General features: G+C 40.7%; 1 protein-coding gene across 10 annotated transcripts in view; it reads left to right on the forward strand.

Annotated features, from left to right (window-relative positions):
* The window catches only part of MTFR2 (mitochondrial fission regulator 2), a 156,051-nt gene that overhangs the window by 11,713 nt on the left and 126,883 nt on the right, over positions 1–17,455 (forward strand). For 9 of the 10 annotated variants that reach the window (XR_014295152.1, XR_014295153.1, XR_014295154.1 and 6 more), the window contains exon 7: positions 1,949–2,123. Coding sequence is in view for 5 of the 10 variants with exons in the window: in XM_082634095.1 (XP_082490221.1) it covers positions 1,949–2,123 (175 nt within the window). In the remaining 5 variants the exon portion in view is untranslated. Of the gene's footprint in view, positions 1–1,948; positions 2,124–4,598; positions 5,147–17,455 lie in introns of those variants that run through there. The other variant, XM_082634092.1, reaches the window with a different exon arrangement.

Consider the following 17,455-nt stretch of genomic DNA (forward strand, 5'->3'; position numbering starts at 1 on the left):
TTCTGGTATAAATTCTTGATGTTGTTTATAGTTGGTTTCCATTTCTCACTGCCTTCTAGTCACTGTAATATGGTGTCTGTTCCCATCACTCCATTGAAAACTGTTCTTTCAAGGTCTCCAGTGACTCCATGTTGCTAAATCCAGTGGTCAATTCTCATTGCTCTTCTTACTTGACCTCTCAGCAGCGTTTGATACAGTCCTCAGTTCCCTCCTCCTCGGAACACTTTCTTCACTTGGCCTTGAGGAAATCATGCTTGGTTTTCCTCTTACCTCATTGTCCACCTCTTATTTCTTTGCTTATTCTTTCTTCTGGGCCTGGTCTCTGAATGTTGGCATGTTCAAGGCTCAGCCCTCAGCCCCCTTCTTCTCTCCACCCACATTGTTTCCTTGCATGATCTCATCTAGTCCTAGGCTTTAGATACCAGCTAAATGCTAATGATGCCCACATTTATTTTTCTAGCCCTGACCTCTCCTCTGAGCCCCATGCCTACTTCACATCTTCATTTGCCTGCCTCACAGATGCCTCACAGGTACCTCACGCTTCACATGTCCAAAACAGAACTCTTCCTTCCTACCTGTTCCATCCTCTGCCTTGAAAACTTATTCTTTCCCCAAGTCTTTTGCTTCTCAGCAAATGGCAACAATATCACCCTCGGTCCAGACATCTGGAAATCATCCTGTTTTTTCATTTCCTTTCTATCCCACATCCTTTCCATCCGCATACAGCTCAAATTTATGTACCCTCAGTGGTCCTCACTGCCACCTTTCAATCTAAGCCACTATTTTTTTTTTTTTTTTTTTGATGTGGACCTTTTTTTTTTAAGTCTTTATTGAATTTGTTACAATATTGCTTCTGTTTTATATTTTGGTGTTTTGGCCAGGAGGCATGTGGGATTTTAGCTCCCCGACCAGGGATTGAAGCCACACCCCCTGCATTGGTAGGTGAAGTCTTAACCACTGGACCACCAGGGAAGTCCTGCCACTATCTTATATAGCTTGGACTTTTGCAGTCGCCTCCAACCTGGTCTCTCTTCATTCTTGCCTCCTTATCTGTTCTTCATATAGTAACCAGAGTGACCTTTAAAAATTGAAGTCAGATCATGCCATTCCCCTGCTTAAAACCCTTTGGTGGTTTTCCATTGCGCTTAGAATGAAATCTTGACACCTTGCTGTGGCTTGGGAGTCTCTCTAGGATTCAGCCCTTATCTCTCTGACCTCACGTCCTACTTCCCATCTTACTTTCTGCACTCCAGCTGTACCTGTTTTTCTTTTTTCTTTTCTCACAGGTGCCAACCTCCTTGCTGATGCATCCACTGGGTGTTTACACTAAAATTGACTGCTTGTCATTTCCTTAAAGAGGATGTCACCTCCTTTCAGAGGCTTTTCCTCGTCATCTCATCGAAAGTGCCTTCATCCTAGCTGCTGTCACATTTTCCTCTTTTATCTTATCCACAGCACTGGATAGCTGCTGTCCAAAATGTCCTTGCTTACTTGTTTCGATGTAACACTCCTGCCACCAGTGTTCTATGGACGTAGGATACTGCTCTACCCCTGAAGCGTAACACAGAGCCTGGTAAAATAGGGGGCATTAAGATTGAATGAATGAATGAACAGTTAGCCTGATGTTTTTCTTTTCTTGAACTCCATAGTCCTTTTAAAAGTTCTTAAATATTTCTTTAAAGTTTTCTACCCACTGGAAAATTAGAAAATAAAAAATAAAGATGATATTTGATAAATCCCAGGTTATAATGGATTGTGGTAGAGCCTCACATGGGTTCTCAGCTGTCTGATTACTAATCCATTGTGCCCTCCAGATTTGTTTTTATTACAAGGCAAAACATTCCGATCTCTTGAAGATTGTAATATATTATGCTTATATTTCTGCTGTGTTTGTCAACAAGGAACTTAAATTACACAAAGTTTTAATTTATTCCATTTTTTTTTAAAGGTCCCCTGGAGGCAGACCCATTCATAAAAGGAAAAGACAAGACTCACCTTGGGATCCAGTGTCTTTAATATCCCATGCACTTAAGCAGAAATTTGCATTCCAAGAAGAAGATTCCTTTGAGAAAGAAAGTAATTCTTGGGAGTGTTCTCCATTTTCTAGTCCGGAAACTTCAAAGGTGAGATTATAAGGTTAAATCTTCAATTTTTCTAGTGCGTATTGTTCATGATGTATCTTTGCCTTCAAGTTCCTTGAAGTAATTAATTATGCAGAATGGGCTTAAAATTGTTGATGCTGTGTGCTGCTAATGTTCCTGTTGTTTGTGTTGACTTTCACGTTCATTTTTAGCTTTTAGCATACTATGAAGTTTTTTTGAGGTAAAACACTTGATTTGAAAAATACTTGTGCATAAGTTTATAATGGTTTATCCTGGGCATGTGCTAACTTGACATTGCTGTCTGCAGTATGAACTGGGTGTCTGAAACATTGAGAGGACCACAGAAAAATGGTGTGATAGATTCAACCTAACCAAATTTAAATGTGAATATTCCCAATATTTTTTCCGGTCAAATATAAAGATTGGGGCTTCCCTGGTGGTGCAGTGGTTGAGAGACCGCCTGCTGATGCAGGGGACACGGGTTTGTGCCCCAGTCCAGGAAGATCCCACATGCCACGGAGTGGCTAGGCCCGTGAGCCATGGCCGCTGAGCCTGCACGTCCAGAGCCTGTGCTCTGCAACGGGAGAGGCCACAACAGTGAGAGGCCCGCGTACCGCAAAAAAAAAAAAAAAAAAAAAAAAAAGTACAAATATGAAGATTGGATTATTTAGATAAATAGGACATTAACTGTGCTTTTAACAAAGCAGATGAGGTCATAATTACTTCAGTGACCATGCTCATTGGATACTTAAAACAACTCATAATATATTTCAACCCTTGACCCTTAAGATTGCTTCTTTCTTGAAGAGTCTTTTCTTTGGTTTAGATACAATCCAAATTGGGGGGGTGGTTTTCCATCTCATAAACTAGTTGAGGTAGTAAATAAGAATAAGCCTTAGGAGTGAGAGGAGAGTGAAAGATGGACAGTATATAAAGCCCAGTGGGTGGCATTAGAGTGGCGGACATCAGTCAGACAGCAAAGGAGATGGAAAAACTAAAAAGCAGATGGCAACTCAAAGAGCACAACAGAGCAGGGGAAAATCGTTCTACTCGTTTCAGCGTGTGTGTGGTTTCTACGTTACCGTTGTGCCTGTACATTAGCTGATGCTTATCATGTTGACTCAGAAGATTATATTCTTAACTCTAAGAAGGCAAAAAAGTATCTAGTTTACTTTAGAACTGTTTCAATTAAAATTACAAATGCGTCTTAAGTGTTCAACATTTGCATAGAAATTTGTAACTGGCAAAGTACTTTTTTTTTTACTCATCTCATTTGACCTATGCAGCAATATTTTTTTCTATCGAAGTATAGCTGATTTACAGTATTGTATTAGTTTTAGGTGTACACCATAGTGATTCAGTATTTTTGCAGTTTATACTCTATTATAGGTTATTACAAGATAGTGGTTATAATTCCCTGTGCTATACAGTATATCCTTGTTGCTTATCTATTTTATATATAATAGTTTTTTAATCCCATACCCCTAATTTGTCCCTCCCTACTTCCCTCTCTCCTTTGGTAACCACAAGTTTGTTTTCTGTATCTGTGAGTCTGTTTCTGTCTTGCATATACATTCTTTTTGTTTTGTTTTGTTTTTAGATTCCACATATAAGTGACATCATACAGTATTTGTCTTTCTCTGTCTGGCTTATTTTGCTAGGCATAATATGCTATAGGTCCACCCATGTTGCTGCAAATGGCAATATCTCATTATTTTTTATGGCTGAGTAATATTCCCGTGTGTGTGTGTGTGTGTGTGTGTGTACCACATCTTGTCAGTCCAGTGATCCGTTGATGGTCCTGGGGTTGCCAATATTCCCTCTTTTACACATGAGGAAAATGAGCCTGAAAGTGGTTAAGTGACCTGCCTGTAATCTGACATCTAAGTGGCAGAGCAGTGAATAGAACTTGGTTTATTAAAATTCTAGGATAGGGGGTCCTCCCTGGTGGCGCAGTGGTTGAGAGTCCGCCTGCCGATGCAGGGGACGCGGGTTCATGCCACAGTCTGGGAGGATCCCACGTGCCACGGAGCGGCTGGGCCCATGAGCCATGGCCGCTGAGCCTGTGCATCCGGAGCCTGTGCTCCGCAACGGGAGAGGCCACAACAGTGAGAGGCCCGCGTACCGAAAAAAAAAAAATTCTAAGATAGGGCTTCCCTGGTGATGCAGTGGTTGAGAGTCTGCCTGCTGATGTAGGGGACACGGGTTCGTGCCCCCGTCTGGGAAGATCCCACATGCTGTGGAGCGGCTGGGCCCATGAGCCATGGTCGCTGAGCCTGCGCATCCGGAGCCTGTGCTCCGCAACGGGAGAGGCCACAATAGTGAGAGGCCCGCGTACCGCAAAAAAAAAAAAAAAATTCTAGGATATTTGAAAACCTTCAGCTATCTCAGTAATTCACTTAGGTGGAACACACAGTTTCCCAATGATAGTGGATCAAGGAGGTATTAGTGGTTTGTCTTACACTGTTCACTGTTCTTTTCGCATTTTCTTTCCAGCCAACTACAAGCATCTTAGAGAAAGAACCATCTCTTTTTGTAAATTTTATAGCACCTTGCTTAGTGCTGGGCACATAGAGACTCAAATTGTAGTCTACGGAGAGCTCAGTCTGCAGCTGTGACTGTCTTGCTCACTTTCATGTCCTCAGCCCTGACTGAGCACAGTGCCTGACATGTAACCAGCTCTTAAACGACTACTTGCTGTTGAATGAGTTAAGCCTCGAAGGGTTATTTGGTGTTTTTGTTGCCATTCTTTTTTTACATCAGAATAGTTTCTGTGTTAAATATTTGCTTCACTTCAGTTTGGACACCATATTTCACAGTCAGAAGGACATTGAACTAAAGGAAGAACTGACAAACACAGCAGGTGTAGCCCAAGCCACGAGCTACAGGGCTTGTGTCTGCACCTACAAGGCAGGATTGCAGAAGTATGCCAGCATACTTATCCCTACATGTGAAAGGATCTCATCTCCTTTTAATGAAGTTAAATGTAGTCTATACACTGGGGTATATTAGTGCAAAGGTCTGAAGGATCTTGACTCTTAAGAATACCTGTCTCGGGCCTCCCTGGTGGCGCAGTGGTTGAGAGTCCGCCTGCCGATGCAGGGGATACGGGTTCGTGCCCCGGTCTGGGAGGATCCCATATGCCGCGGAGCGGCTGGGCCCGTGAGCCATGGCCGCTGAGCCTGCGCGTCCGGAGCCTGTGCTCCGCAACGGGAGAGGCCACAACAGTGAGAGGCCCGCAAAAAAAAAAAAAAAAAAAAAAAAAAGAATACCTGTCTCTGGTTTTAGAAGATCCAGCAGTTAACTGGCTACTGATGGTAGTTAGGTAAATGGATCTTTTTTTTTTCCATGTATGTTAATGTTATTAAAAGCTGAATGTATACTTTGAGTGATTCTCCTAAGAGCTAAATAGTAAATGATTTAATGTTTCTCATTAGAGAACAGTAAGGTCTCATTATAAGGTAACAGATGCCATTTAATGGATTAAGAAAATGTAAACTAAGTCTGTATTGTACTACTCAACAGATGATAGTATGTTTGGATTTTTACAATTTCTTAAAGCAGTTATGACTTTCTAACTTAAGAGCCTTTGAATCGTTTAAAAATTGGTAGTGATCTGGTTCACTTGTCCTCCAGCAACTTGGAGATTTTCAAAGAATATAAAATTATAATTTGTTCGTTAAGATAGTCATACTTTGAATCATAGATTGAAACTTCTAAAAAATCTTCCTGAGGTGATAAAAGAATTATTCTTAGAAGCTGATTTTGACCGTTAAATGCTAGATTGTAGAAGTATTTAAAGAATCTTCTTGATAGGTTTTACCTACACTTGCTAGTAAATATGTACCCTTACCACTTTATTTCCTCTGTACCTTTGTAAATAAATATGCTTTTTTGAACTTGTTTGTGTTTTATAGCAGTTCCAATTCACGTTCTCTCCTCACTACATTTAGAACATCTGAACTTTTTTTGGCAAGAGGGTTCTGTAGTTAGTTTCTTGGTCAATGCAATGAAACACACACAAGTTTGGAACAGGTATTTTGTCCTTCTGCCAATACTAATGTGGTGTGGGAATTTACATGTTTCCCTAGAAATGGAGCTTAGGTTCCATTTGGAGGAACTCAGCACCCTCCCATTTTAAAGGCTCTCCCCTTTCGGAAGAGCCCAGTTTGCTCACAGGTTTCATGTTACTGTGGTAGAGAGTTGGCTGCGTGGTAACCCCTATTTCCGACCCCTTTCTCCTGGCACCTTCCAGTTAGGGGTGGCTGTGCAGCATCCATCTTACAGCCACGAGGAATGGGCTTGAATCACAGAGATGTGAACCCTGACATCACTGAGCTGCTGAACTAACACCAGCAAGAGCCATCTCCACACTTCTTGTTACATGAGAAAGAGAAATAAAAAAATATGCTTTGTGGGTTTTCTGTTACTTGCAGCCAGAAGCATTCATGATGGTACAGCAAGTACAGCAGTGTGACTTCCATACCTGCCTGTTACTCCTTCTGTGTAGTTTTCTGATACTTCTTATCCTGTGTCAGTAGTTTGTTCTTGCTGTTGTTCCTGCCCCTCCTAGACATTGCTCCCACCCTGCCGTTTCTTCTCTCTTGTCTTTGTAATTAGACTCCTCTTCCTCTGAAATAACTGCTTTTTATCCCCCGGGGTAGTCTTGCATTTTCAATTTTATAGTTTCCTTATTTAGAAATGTTTAAAGAACAACCCCTCCCCAACAGCCAGCAGAAACCTTTGGAAGATACCATTTTCTGCTGAGTGAAGTCCATTTCTTAAGAAACCTCAAGTTAGTTTTTTGGGGGGGCTTTTCTGTTCTACTTCAGAATGAATTGCCTGCTTGCCCAAAGCACATGTTAGCACCACGATGCATCAAGATTGAGTTGACTCTGGATTCACCTCTATTTAGAAGTCTCACTTCCGATGTCCTGGGGGACATGAGACCATGCCCTGAAATTCCCCTTCGGGAGGCCTTCTGAATAGCCTACACTTGGGCTCCTGGTGACTTAATGTTGACTGTAGAGTTCCTCTGTTCCTTTGTAACAGGCTTTCATCATGAATCTATCTGTAAATTATCTAATACCTAAGTGTTATTTATAACATTTTATTCTATTTTAAACTTGTCTGAACATATATTGAGTGCTGACACTTTCTGTTCTTGCAAGGTATATAAACGCCAACTTCTTTTCCTGACTCTAAAGCATTAATCCTCCCACTTGCCCTAGAAGAGTCCCTCCTCTCTCCTCCCTTTTCCTCGGACGCCTTAAACTAAGTTGCATTCTCTTTCTTGATTGGCTGCTAGTTAATCCCTAGAAAAGAATCAGGGCATTTGACAAAACATTCTAACACTATTTTGTATTGGAAAAAATACTGGTTTTGTAATACAGACCGCAGGAAGTTAAAGCTGTTCAAAATCTTGACTGGTTGAGATGTGCAGATGATAGCAGTGATTGTCAAGGCAGGGAGGGGAGATGGGACTTCCTAGGAGGGTGTAGCAGCATCTGGAGGGCACCCCTAAATTGAAACTATTGGCATGGGACTGTTATGGGGATGGAGTATCAAAAGACTTTGCTTTTACAATGAGAATGCAGTTGTGCTTTAATTATGAAATTTACATAAAAATTGGATTGGGAGAGAATTACTTGGAGGATGATTTAGATGGGAGCGATGGGGAAAAAAGACTTTTAAATGTGTTTTGCCGGATATTAAACATAGACTCTCCTTAGACTAGAGAGGTTACATATGCAATTGCATTTCTTACAAATTGAAAACCAGTAATACAAAATGAAAAATGGGTCAGTGGGAATGAGGTGTGAAATTTTTATGTCAGAAAAGGGCTATTGCAGGTTGGGTCCTCTGGGAGGCAGACTGTGAGATGGCGATTAATGTGAGGAAGTCTATCTGGGTGTGCTCTCAGGATCACACCCCTGCAAGGGAAGGAAGCAGGATTGGGTGAGGGAGAAGCTGGGCTGTAATGCAGCCTCGGCAAGGGCCTCAGCACACCCTGGAGGGCTCTGTGAAGCTGGGGTAGCCCTCATAGTAGTCTCCCATTGCTCTGAGGGTGCTTGGTCTTTATGTCTTCACATTGACCAAACGTTGAGGAGTGGGGCATGACTTGAGCAAGGCATCCTTCGGCCAAGGGCATTTCCACAAGAGGTTTATCATACTGGTGCATCACAGTCCATTAGAAGATTAGCCATCCACAGAAGACATGGGTTCCAAAAATGTTGCAGGGCCCAGCCTGCCTTCCACTGCCATTAGCCTTCAGTAGTATTGACTGTCCAGAATTACCAGAACCCATTACCCTGTCATCCTTCTACCAGGCTAGTTCTTTTTTTTTTTTTTTTTTTAATCTTTATTGGAGTATAATTGCTTTACAATGGTGTGTTAGTTTCTGCTGTATAACAAAGTGAATCAGTTATACATATACATATATTCCCATATCTCTTCCCTCTTGCATCTTGCTCCCACCCTCCCTCCTATCCCACCCCTCTAGGTGGTCACAAAGCACCGAGCTGATCTCCCTGTGCTATGCGGCTGCTTCCCACTAGCTACCTATTTTACATTTGGTAGTGTATATATGTCCATGACACTCTCTCACTTTGTCCCAGCTTACCCTTCCCCCTTCCCGTGTCCTTAAGTCCATTCTCCATGTCTGCGTCTTTATTCCTGTCCTGCCCCTAGGTTCTTCAGAACCTTTTTTTTTTTTTTAGATTCCACATATATGTGTTAGCATACGGTATTTGTTTTTCTCTTTCTGACTTACTTCACTCTGTATGACAGACTCTAGATCCATCCACCTCGCTACAAATAACTAAATTTCGTTTCTTTTTATGGCTGAGTAATATTCCATTGTATATATGTGCCACATCTTCTTTATCCATTCATCCGATGATGGACACTTAGGTTGTTTCCATCTCCGGGCTATTGTAAATAGGGCTGCAATGAACATTTTGGTACATGTCTCTTTTTGAATTATGGTTTTCTCAGGGTATATGCCCAGTAGTGGGATTGCTGGGTCATATGGTAGTTCTATTTGTAGTTTTTTAAGGAACCTCCATACTGTTCTCCATAGCAGCTGTACCAATTCACATTCCCACCAGCAGTGCAAGAGTGTTCCCTTTTCTCCACACCCTCTCCAGCATTTATTGTTTCTAGATTTTTTGATGATGGCCATTCTGACTGGTGTGAGATGATATCTCATTGTAGTTTTGATTTGCAGTTCTCTAATGATTAATGATGTTGAGCATTCTTTCATGTGTTTGTTGGCAGTCTGTATATCTTCTTTGGAGAAATGTCTATTTAGGTCTTCTGCCCATTTTTGGCTTGGGTTGTTTGTTTTTTTGTTATTGAGCTGCATGAGCTGCTTGTAAATTTTGGAGATTCATCCTTTGTCAGTTGCTTCATTTGCAAATATTTTCTCCCATTCTGAGGGTTGTCTTTTGGTCTTGTTTATGGTTTCCTTTGCTGTGCAAAAGCTTTAAAGTTTCATTAGGTCCCATTTGTTTCTTTTTGTTTTTATTTCCATTTCTCTAGGAGGTGGGTCAAAACGGATCTTGCTGTGATTTATGTCATAGAGTGTTCTGCCTATGTTTTCCTCTAAGAGTTTGATACTTTCTGGCCTTACATTTAGGTCTTTAATCCATTTTGAGCTTATTTTTGTGTATGGTGTTAGGAAATGATCTAATCTCATACTTTTACATGTCCCTGTCCAGTTTTCGCAGCACCACTTATTGAAGAGGCTGTCCTTTCTCCACTCTACATTCCTGCCTCCTTTATCAAAGATAAGTTGACCATATGTGCGTGGGTTTACCTCTGGGCTTTCTATCCTGTTCCATTGATCTATCTTTCTGTTTTTGTGCCAGTACCATACTGTCTTGATTACTGTAGCTTTGTAGTATAGTCTGAAGTCAGGGAGCCTGATTCCTCCAGCTCCTTTTTTCGTTCTCAAGATTGCTTTGGCTATTGGGGGTCTTTTGTGTTTCCATACATATTGTGAAATTTTCTGTTCTAGTTCTGTGAAAAATGCCAGTGGTAGTTTCAGAGGGATTGCATTGAATCTGTAGATTGCTTTGGGTAGTAGAGTCATTTTCACAATGGTGATTCTTCGAATCCAAGAACATGGTATATCTCTCCATCTATTTGTATCATCTCTAATTTCTTTCGTCAGTGTCTTATAATTTTCTGCATACAGGTCTTTTGTCTCCTTAGGTAGGTTTATTCCTAGATATTTTATTCTTCTTGTTGCAATGGCAAATGGGAGTGTTTTCACTTTCAGATTTTTCATCATTAGTGTATAGGAATGCCAGAGATTTCTGTGCATTAATTTTGTATCCTGCTACTTTACCAAATTCATTGATTAGCTCTAGTAGTTTTCTGGTAGCATCTTTAGGATTCTCTATGTATAGTATCATGTCATCTGCAAACAGTGACAGCTTTACTTCTTCTTTTCTGATTTTGATTCCTTTTATTTCCTTTTCTTCTCTGATTGCTGTGGCTAAAACTTCCAAAACTAGGTTGAATAAGAGTGGTGAGAGTGGGCAACCTTGTCTTGTTCCTGATCTTAGTGGAAATGGTTTCAGTTTTTCACCATTGAGGACGATGTTGGCTGTGGGTTTGTCATATATGGCCTTTATTATGTTGAGGAAAGTTCCCTCTGTGCCTACTTTCTGGAGAGTTTTTATCATAAATGGGTGTTGAATCTTGTCAAAAGCTTTCTCTGCATCTATTGAGATGACCATATGGTTTTTCTCCTTCAATTTGTTAATATGGTGTATCACATTGATTGATTTGCGTATATTGAAGAATCCTTGCATTCCTGGAATAAACCCCACTTGATCATGGTGTATGATCCTTTTAATGTGCTGTTGGATTCTGTTTGCTAGTATTTTGTTGAGGATTTTTGCATCTATGTTCATCAGTAATATTGGCCTGTAGTTTTCTTTCTTTGTGACATCCTTGTCTGGTTTTGGTATCAGGGTGATGGTGGCCTGGTAGAATGAGTTTGGGAGTGTTCCTCCCTCTGCTATATTTTGGAAGAGTTTCAGAAGGTTAGGTGTTAGCTCTTCTCTAAATGTTTGATAGAAGTCACCTGTGAAGCCATCTGGTCCAGGGCTTTCGTTTGTTGGAAGATTTTTAATCACAGTTTCAATTTCAGTGCTTCTGATAGGTCTGTTTATATTTTCTATTTCTTCCTGATTCAGTCTTGGCAGGTTGTGCATTTCTAAGATTTTGTCCATTTCTTCCAGTTTGTCCATTTTATTGGCATAGAGTTGCTTGTGGTAAACTCTCATGATCTTTTGTATTTCTGCAGTATCAGTTGTTACTTCTCCTTTTTCATTTCTAATTCTATTGATTTGCGTCTTCTTCCTTTTTTTCTTGATGAGTCTGGCTAATGGTTTATCAATTTTGTTTATCTTCTCAAAGAACCAGATTATAGTTTTACTGATCTTTGCTATCATTTCCTTGATTTCTTTTTCATTTATTTCTGATCTGATCTTTATGATTTCTTTCCTTCTGCTAACTTTGGGGTTTCTTTGTTCTTCTTTCTCTAACTACTTTAGGTGCTAGTTTAGGTTGTTTTTTGGAGATGTTTCCTGTTTCTTAAGGTAGGATTGTATTGCTATAAACTTCCCTCTTAGAACTGCTTTTGCTGCATCCCATAGGTTTTCGGTTGTCATGTCTCCATTGTCATTTGTTTCTAAGTATTTTTTGATTTCCCCTTTGATTTCTTCAGTGATCACTTCGTTATTAAGTAATGTATTGTTTAGCCTCCATGTGTTTGTACATTTTACAGATCTTTTTCTGTAATTGATATCTAGTCTCATACCATTGTGGTCGGAAAAGATACTTGATACATTTTCAATTTTCTTAAATTTACCAAGGCTTGATTTGTGACCCAAGATATGATCTATCCTGGAGAATGTTCCATGAGCACTTGAGAAAATTGTGTATTTTGTTGTTTTTGGATGAAATGTCCTATATATATCAATTAAGTCCATCTTGTTTAATGTATCATTTAAAGCTTGTGTTTCCTTATTTATTTTCATTTTGGATGATCTGTCCATTGGTGAAAGTGGGGTGTTAAAGTCCCCTACTATGAATGTGTTACTGTTGATTTCCCCTTTTATGGCTCTTAGTATTTGCCTTATGTATTGAGGTACTCCTATGTTGGGTGCATAAATATTTACAATTGTTATATCTTCTTCTTGGATCGATCCCTTGATCATTACATAGTGTCCTTTTTTGTCTCTATTAATAGTCTTTACTTTAAAGTCTATTTTGTCTGATATGAGAATTGCTACTCCAGCTTTCTTTTGGTTTCCATTTACCTGGAATATCTTTTTACATCCCTTCACTTTTAGTCTGTATGTGTCTCTAGGTCTGAAGTGGGTCTCTTGTAGACAGCATATATATGGGTCTTGTTTTTGTATCCATTCAGCCAGTGTGTGTCTTTTGGTGGGAGCGTTTAATCCAGTTACATTTAAGGTAATTATCGATATGTATGTTCCTATTCCCATTTACTTAATTGTTTTGGGTTTGTTATTGTAGTGCTTTTCCTTCTCTTGTGCTTCTTGCCTAGAGAAGCTCCTTTAGCATTTGTTGTAAAGCTGGTTTGGTGGTGCTGAACTCTCTCAGCTTTTGCTTGTCTGTAAAGGTTTTAATTTCTCCATCAAATCTGAATGAGATCCTTGCTGGGTAGAGTAATCTTGGTTGTAGGTTTTTCTCCTTCATCACTTTAAATATGTCCTGCCAGTCCCTTCTGGCTTTCAGAGTTTCTGCTGAAAGATCAGCTGTTAACCTTATGGGGATTCCCTTGTGTGTTATTTGTTGTTTTCCCCTTGCTGCTTTTAGTATGTTTTCTTTGTATTTAATTTTTGACAGTTTTATTAATATGTGTCTTGGCATGTTTCTCCTTGGTTTATCCTGTATGGGAGTCTGTGTGCTTCCTGGACTTGATTAACTATTTCCTTTCCCATGTTAGGGAAGTTTTCAACTATAATCTCTTCAGATATTTTCCCTGGACTCCCTCCTGGCTAGCCGCGGTGCACTAACCCCCAGTAGGCTGTGTTCATGCCGCCAATCTCAGTCCTCTCCCTGTGATCCGACTGAAGCCCGAGCCTCAGCTCATAGCCCTGCCTGCCCCGGCGGGTGAGCACACAAGCCTCTCTGGCTGGTGAGTGCCGGTTGGCACCGATCCTCTGTGCGGGAATCTCTCTGCTTTGCCCTCCGCACCCCTGTTGTTGTGCTCTCCTCCGCGGCTCCAAAGCTTCCCCGCTCCGCCACCCGCGGTCTCCGCCCATGAAGGGGCTTCCTAGTGTGTGGAAACCTTTCCTCCTTCACAGCTCCCTCCCACTTGTGCAGGTCCCATCCCTATTCTTTTGTCTGTGTTTATTCTTTTTTCTTTTGCCCTACCCAGGTACGTGGGGGAGTTTCTTGCCTTTTGGGAGGTCTGAGGTCTTCTGCCAGCGTTCAGTAGGTGTTCTGTAGGAGTTGTTCCACGTGTAGATGTATTTCTGATGTATCTGGGGGGAGGAAGGTGATCTCCACGTCTTACTCTTCCGCCATCTTCTCCCTCTCAGCCCAGGCTAGTTCTTACACTTATGTTCTTGAAAATGTTTGCAGTTTAAAAATGGGGAACAAGAGGGGAGAGAATGCCTTTCTGTCTTCAAATATCCCCCTTCAAACCCCCCCACCACAGGGTTTCTCTGTGGGTAACCTGTGGTTGGTCTTTCACAGCTTTGTCCTTTTCTCTTCATGGAAATTACTAATGTTTTCAAGGACTCAGAAGCATTAAACTGTTATCTCATTGTGTGGCATTGGGAACCAATGGAAGAAGTGCTGGAAATGTGCTGGGAGGACTGAGTTATTATTTCTTTGGACCCCAAGCTCCTCAACTGTAAAATGAAGAGGCCTAGCAGCATGTGCCCTGGGGTCCACTGTGTGATATTAACATTCTATGACTTACTTGCTTGGGTAAAAAGAGACATAATCATAGCTCAATTGAAATGGAGAATCATCTCCTGCTTCAATCTACTGCTGGAAAAGAACTAATCAGAGAGAGAGGCAGGAGATGGAGAAGGAGGGCATCCAGGGCTTTCCTGATCACAAATCTCACCTCCACTCCAACTGTCTTTATACTTTTTCTTGCAAAAATAATAATGGAAATAAGGAGGTGGTGGGGTTTCCAAAAACAAAAATTGTAACTTTCAACCATCTGGGGAAGGCAAAAATCCCATCAACGGCAACTCTCTGTTTGAAAGTAAAGTTGTACCGCATGCACACAATCAGGATGTTTCTTAAGCGTGCTCTTAAAAGAACATATTGTGTGTCGCTGATAGGGTTTTGGTGCTTTGGCCAGTTGTCAGGCCTGTCTTTGAGGTGGGAGAGCCGAATTCAGGACATTGGTCCACCAGAGACCTCCCGGCTCCACGTAATATCAAATGGCCACATAATATCAAACAGTGAAAGCTCTGCCAGAGATCTCCATCTCAATGCTAAGACCCAGCTCCGCTTAATGACCAGCAAGCTACAGTCCTGGACACCCTATAACAAACAACTAGCAAGACAGGAACACAACCCCACCCATTAGCAGAGAGTCTGCCTAAAATCATAATAAGGTCACAGACACCCCAAAACACACCAGTAGAGGCAGTCCTGCCCGCCAGAAAGACAAGATCCAGCCTGATTCACCAGAACACAGGCACTAGTCCCCTCCACCAGGAAGCCTACACAACCCACTGAACCAACCTTAGCCACTGGGGGCAAACATCAAAACAACGGGAACTACGAACCTGCAGCCTGCGAAAAGGAGACCCCCAACCCAGTAAGTTAAGCAAAATGAGAAGACAGAGGAACACACAGAAGATTAAGGAGCAAGGCAAAACCCCACCAGACCAAACGAAGAGGAAATAGGCAGTCTAACTGAAAAAGAATTCAGAGTAATAATAAAGATGATCCGAAATCTTGTTAACAGAATGGAGAAAATACAAGAAATGTTTAACAAGGACCTAGAAGAACTAAAGAGCAAACAAACAATGATGACCAACAGAATAAATGAAATTAAAAATTCTCTAGAAGGAATCAATAGCAGAGTAACTGAGGCGGAAGAACGGATAAGTGACCTGGAAGATAAAATAGTGGAAATAACTACCGTAGAGCAGAATAAAGAAAAAAATGAAAAGAATTGAGGACAGTCTCAGAGACCTTTGGGACAACATTAAATGCAACAATATTCGAATTATAGGGGTCCTGGAAGAAGAAGAGAAAAAGAAAGGGACTGAGAAAATATTTGAAGAGATTAGAGTTGAAAACCTACCTAATATGGGAAAGGAAATAGTCAAGTCCAAGAAGGGCAGAGAGTCCCATACAGGATAAATCCAAGGAGAAACATGCGAAGACACGTATTAATTAAGCTATCAAAAATTAAATACAGGGCCTCCCTGGTGGCACAGTGGTTGAGAGTCCGCCTGCCGATGCAGGGGATACGGGTTCGTGCCCCGGTCTGGGAGGATCCCATATGCCGCGGAGCAGCTGGGCCCGTGAGCCATGGCCGCTGGGCCTGCGCATCCGGAGCCTGTGCTCCGCAACGGGGGAGGCCACAACAGTGAGAGGCCCGCATACCGCAAAAAGAAAAAAAAAAAAAATTAAATACAAAGAAAAAATATTAAAAGCAGCAAGGGAAAAATAACACACAAGGGAATCCCCATAAGGTTAACAGCTGATCTTTCAGCAGAAACTCTGCAAGCCAGAAGGGAGTAGCAGAACACATTTAAAGTGATGAAAGGGAAAAACCTACAAACAAGATTACTGTACCCAGCAAGGATCTCATTCAGATTTGACAGAGAAATTAAAACCTTTACATACAAGCAAGAGCTAAGAGAATTCAGCACCACCCAACCAGCTTTACAACAAATGCTAAAGGAACTTCTCTAGGCAGGAAACCAAAGAATAGGAAAAGACCTACAATAAAAAACCCAAAACAATTAACAAAATGGTAATAGGAACATACATATTGATAATTACGTTAAATGTAAATAGATTAAATGCTCCCACCAAAAGACACAGACTGGCTGAATGGATACAAAAACAAGACCCGTATATATGCTGTCTGCAAGAGACCCACTTCAGACCTAGGGACACATACAGACTGAAAGTGAGGGCATGGAGAAAGATCCCATGCAAATGGAAATCAAAGGAAAGCTGGAGTAGCAATTCTCATGTCAGACAAAATAGACTTTAAAATAAAAACTATTACAAGAGACAAAGAAGGACACTACATAATGAGCAAGGGATCAATCCAAGAAGAAGACATAACAATTGTAAATATTTATGCACCCAACATAGGACCTTCTCAGTACATAAGGCAAATGCTAACAGCCATTAAAGGGGAAATTGACAGTAACACAAATACCATAGGGGACTTTAACACTCCACTTTCACCAATGGACACATCATCCAAAATGAAAATAAATAAGGAAACACAAGGTTTAAATGATACATTAAACAAGATGTACTTAATTGATATTTATAGGATATTCCATCCAAAAACAACAGAATACACTTTCTTCTCAAGCGCTCATGGAACATTCTCCAGGATAGATCATATCTTGGGTCACAAATCAAGCCTTGGTAAATTTAAGAAAATTGAAACAGGGAGATCAGCTCGGTGCTTTGTGACCGCCTGGAGGGGTGGGATAGGGAGGGTGGGAGGGAGACGCAAAAGGGAGGGGATATGGAAACATATGTATATGTATAACTGATTAAATTTGTTATAAGGCAAAAAAAAAAAAAAAAAAAAAAAAAAGAAAATTGAAATCGTATCAAGTATGTTTTCCGACCATAATGCTATGAACTAGATATCAATTACAAGAAAAAATCTGTAAAAAATACAAACACATGGAGGCTAAACAATACGCTACTAAATAACCAAGAGATCACTGAAGAAATCAAAGAGGAAATCAAGAACTACCTAGAAACAAATGGCAATGAAAACACGACAATCCAAAACCTATGGGATGCAGCAAAAGCAGTTCTAAGAGGTAAGTTTATACCAATACAATCTTACAAATGGCAATGAAACAAATGGCGATGAAAACACGACGATCCAAAACCTATGGGATGCAGCAAAAGCAGTTCTAAGAGGTAAGTTTATAGCAATACAATCTTACCTCAAGAAACAAGAAACATCTCACGTAAACAACCTACCCTTACACTTAAAGCAATTAGAGAAAGAAGAAAAAAAAGAACCCCAAAGTTAGCAGAAGGAAAGAACTCATAAAGATCAGATCAGAAATAAATGAAAAAGAAATGAAGGAAACAATAGCAAAGATCAATAAAACTAAAAG

The sequence above is a fragment of the Mesoplodon mirus genome (genome assembly GCF_964341445.2).
Source record: "Mesoplodon mirus genome assembly, chromosome: 10".
Classification (NCBI taxonomy): Eukaryota; Metazoa; Chordata; class Mammalia; order Artiodactyla; family Ziphiidae; genus Mesoplodon; species Mesoplodon mirus.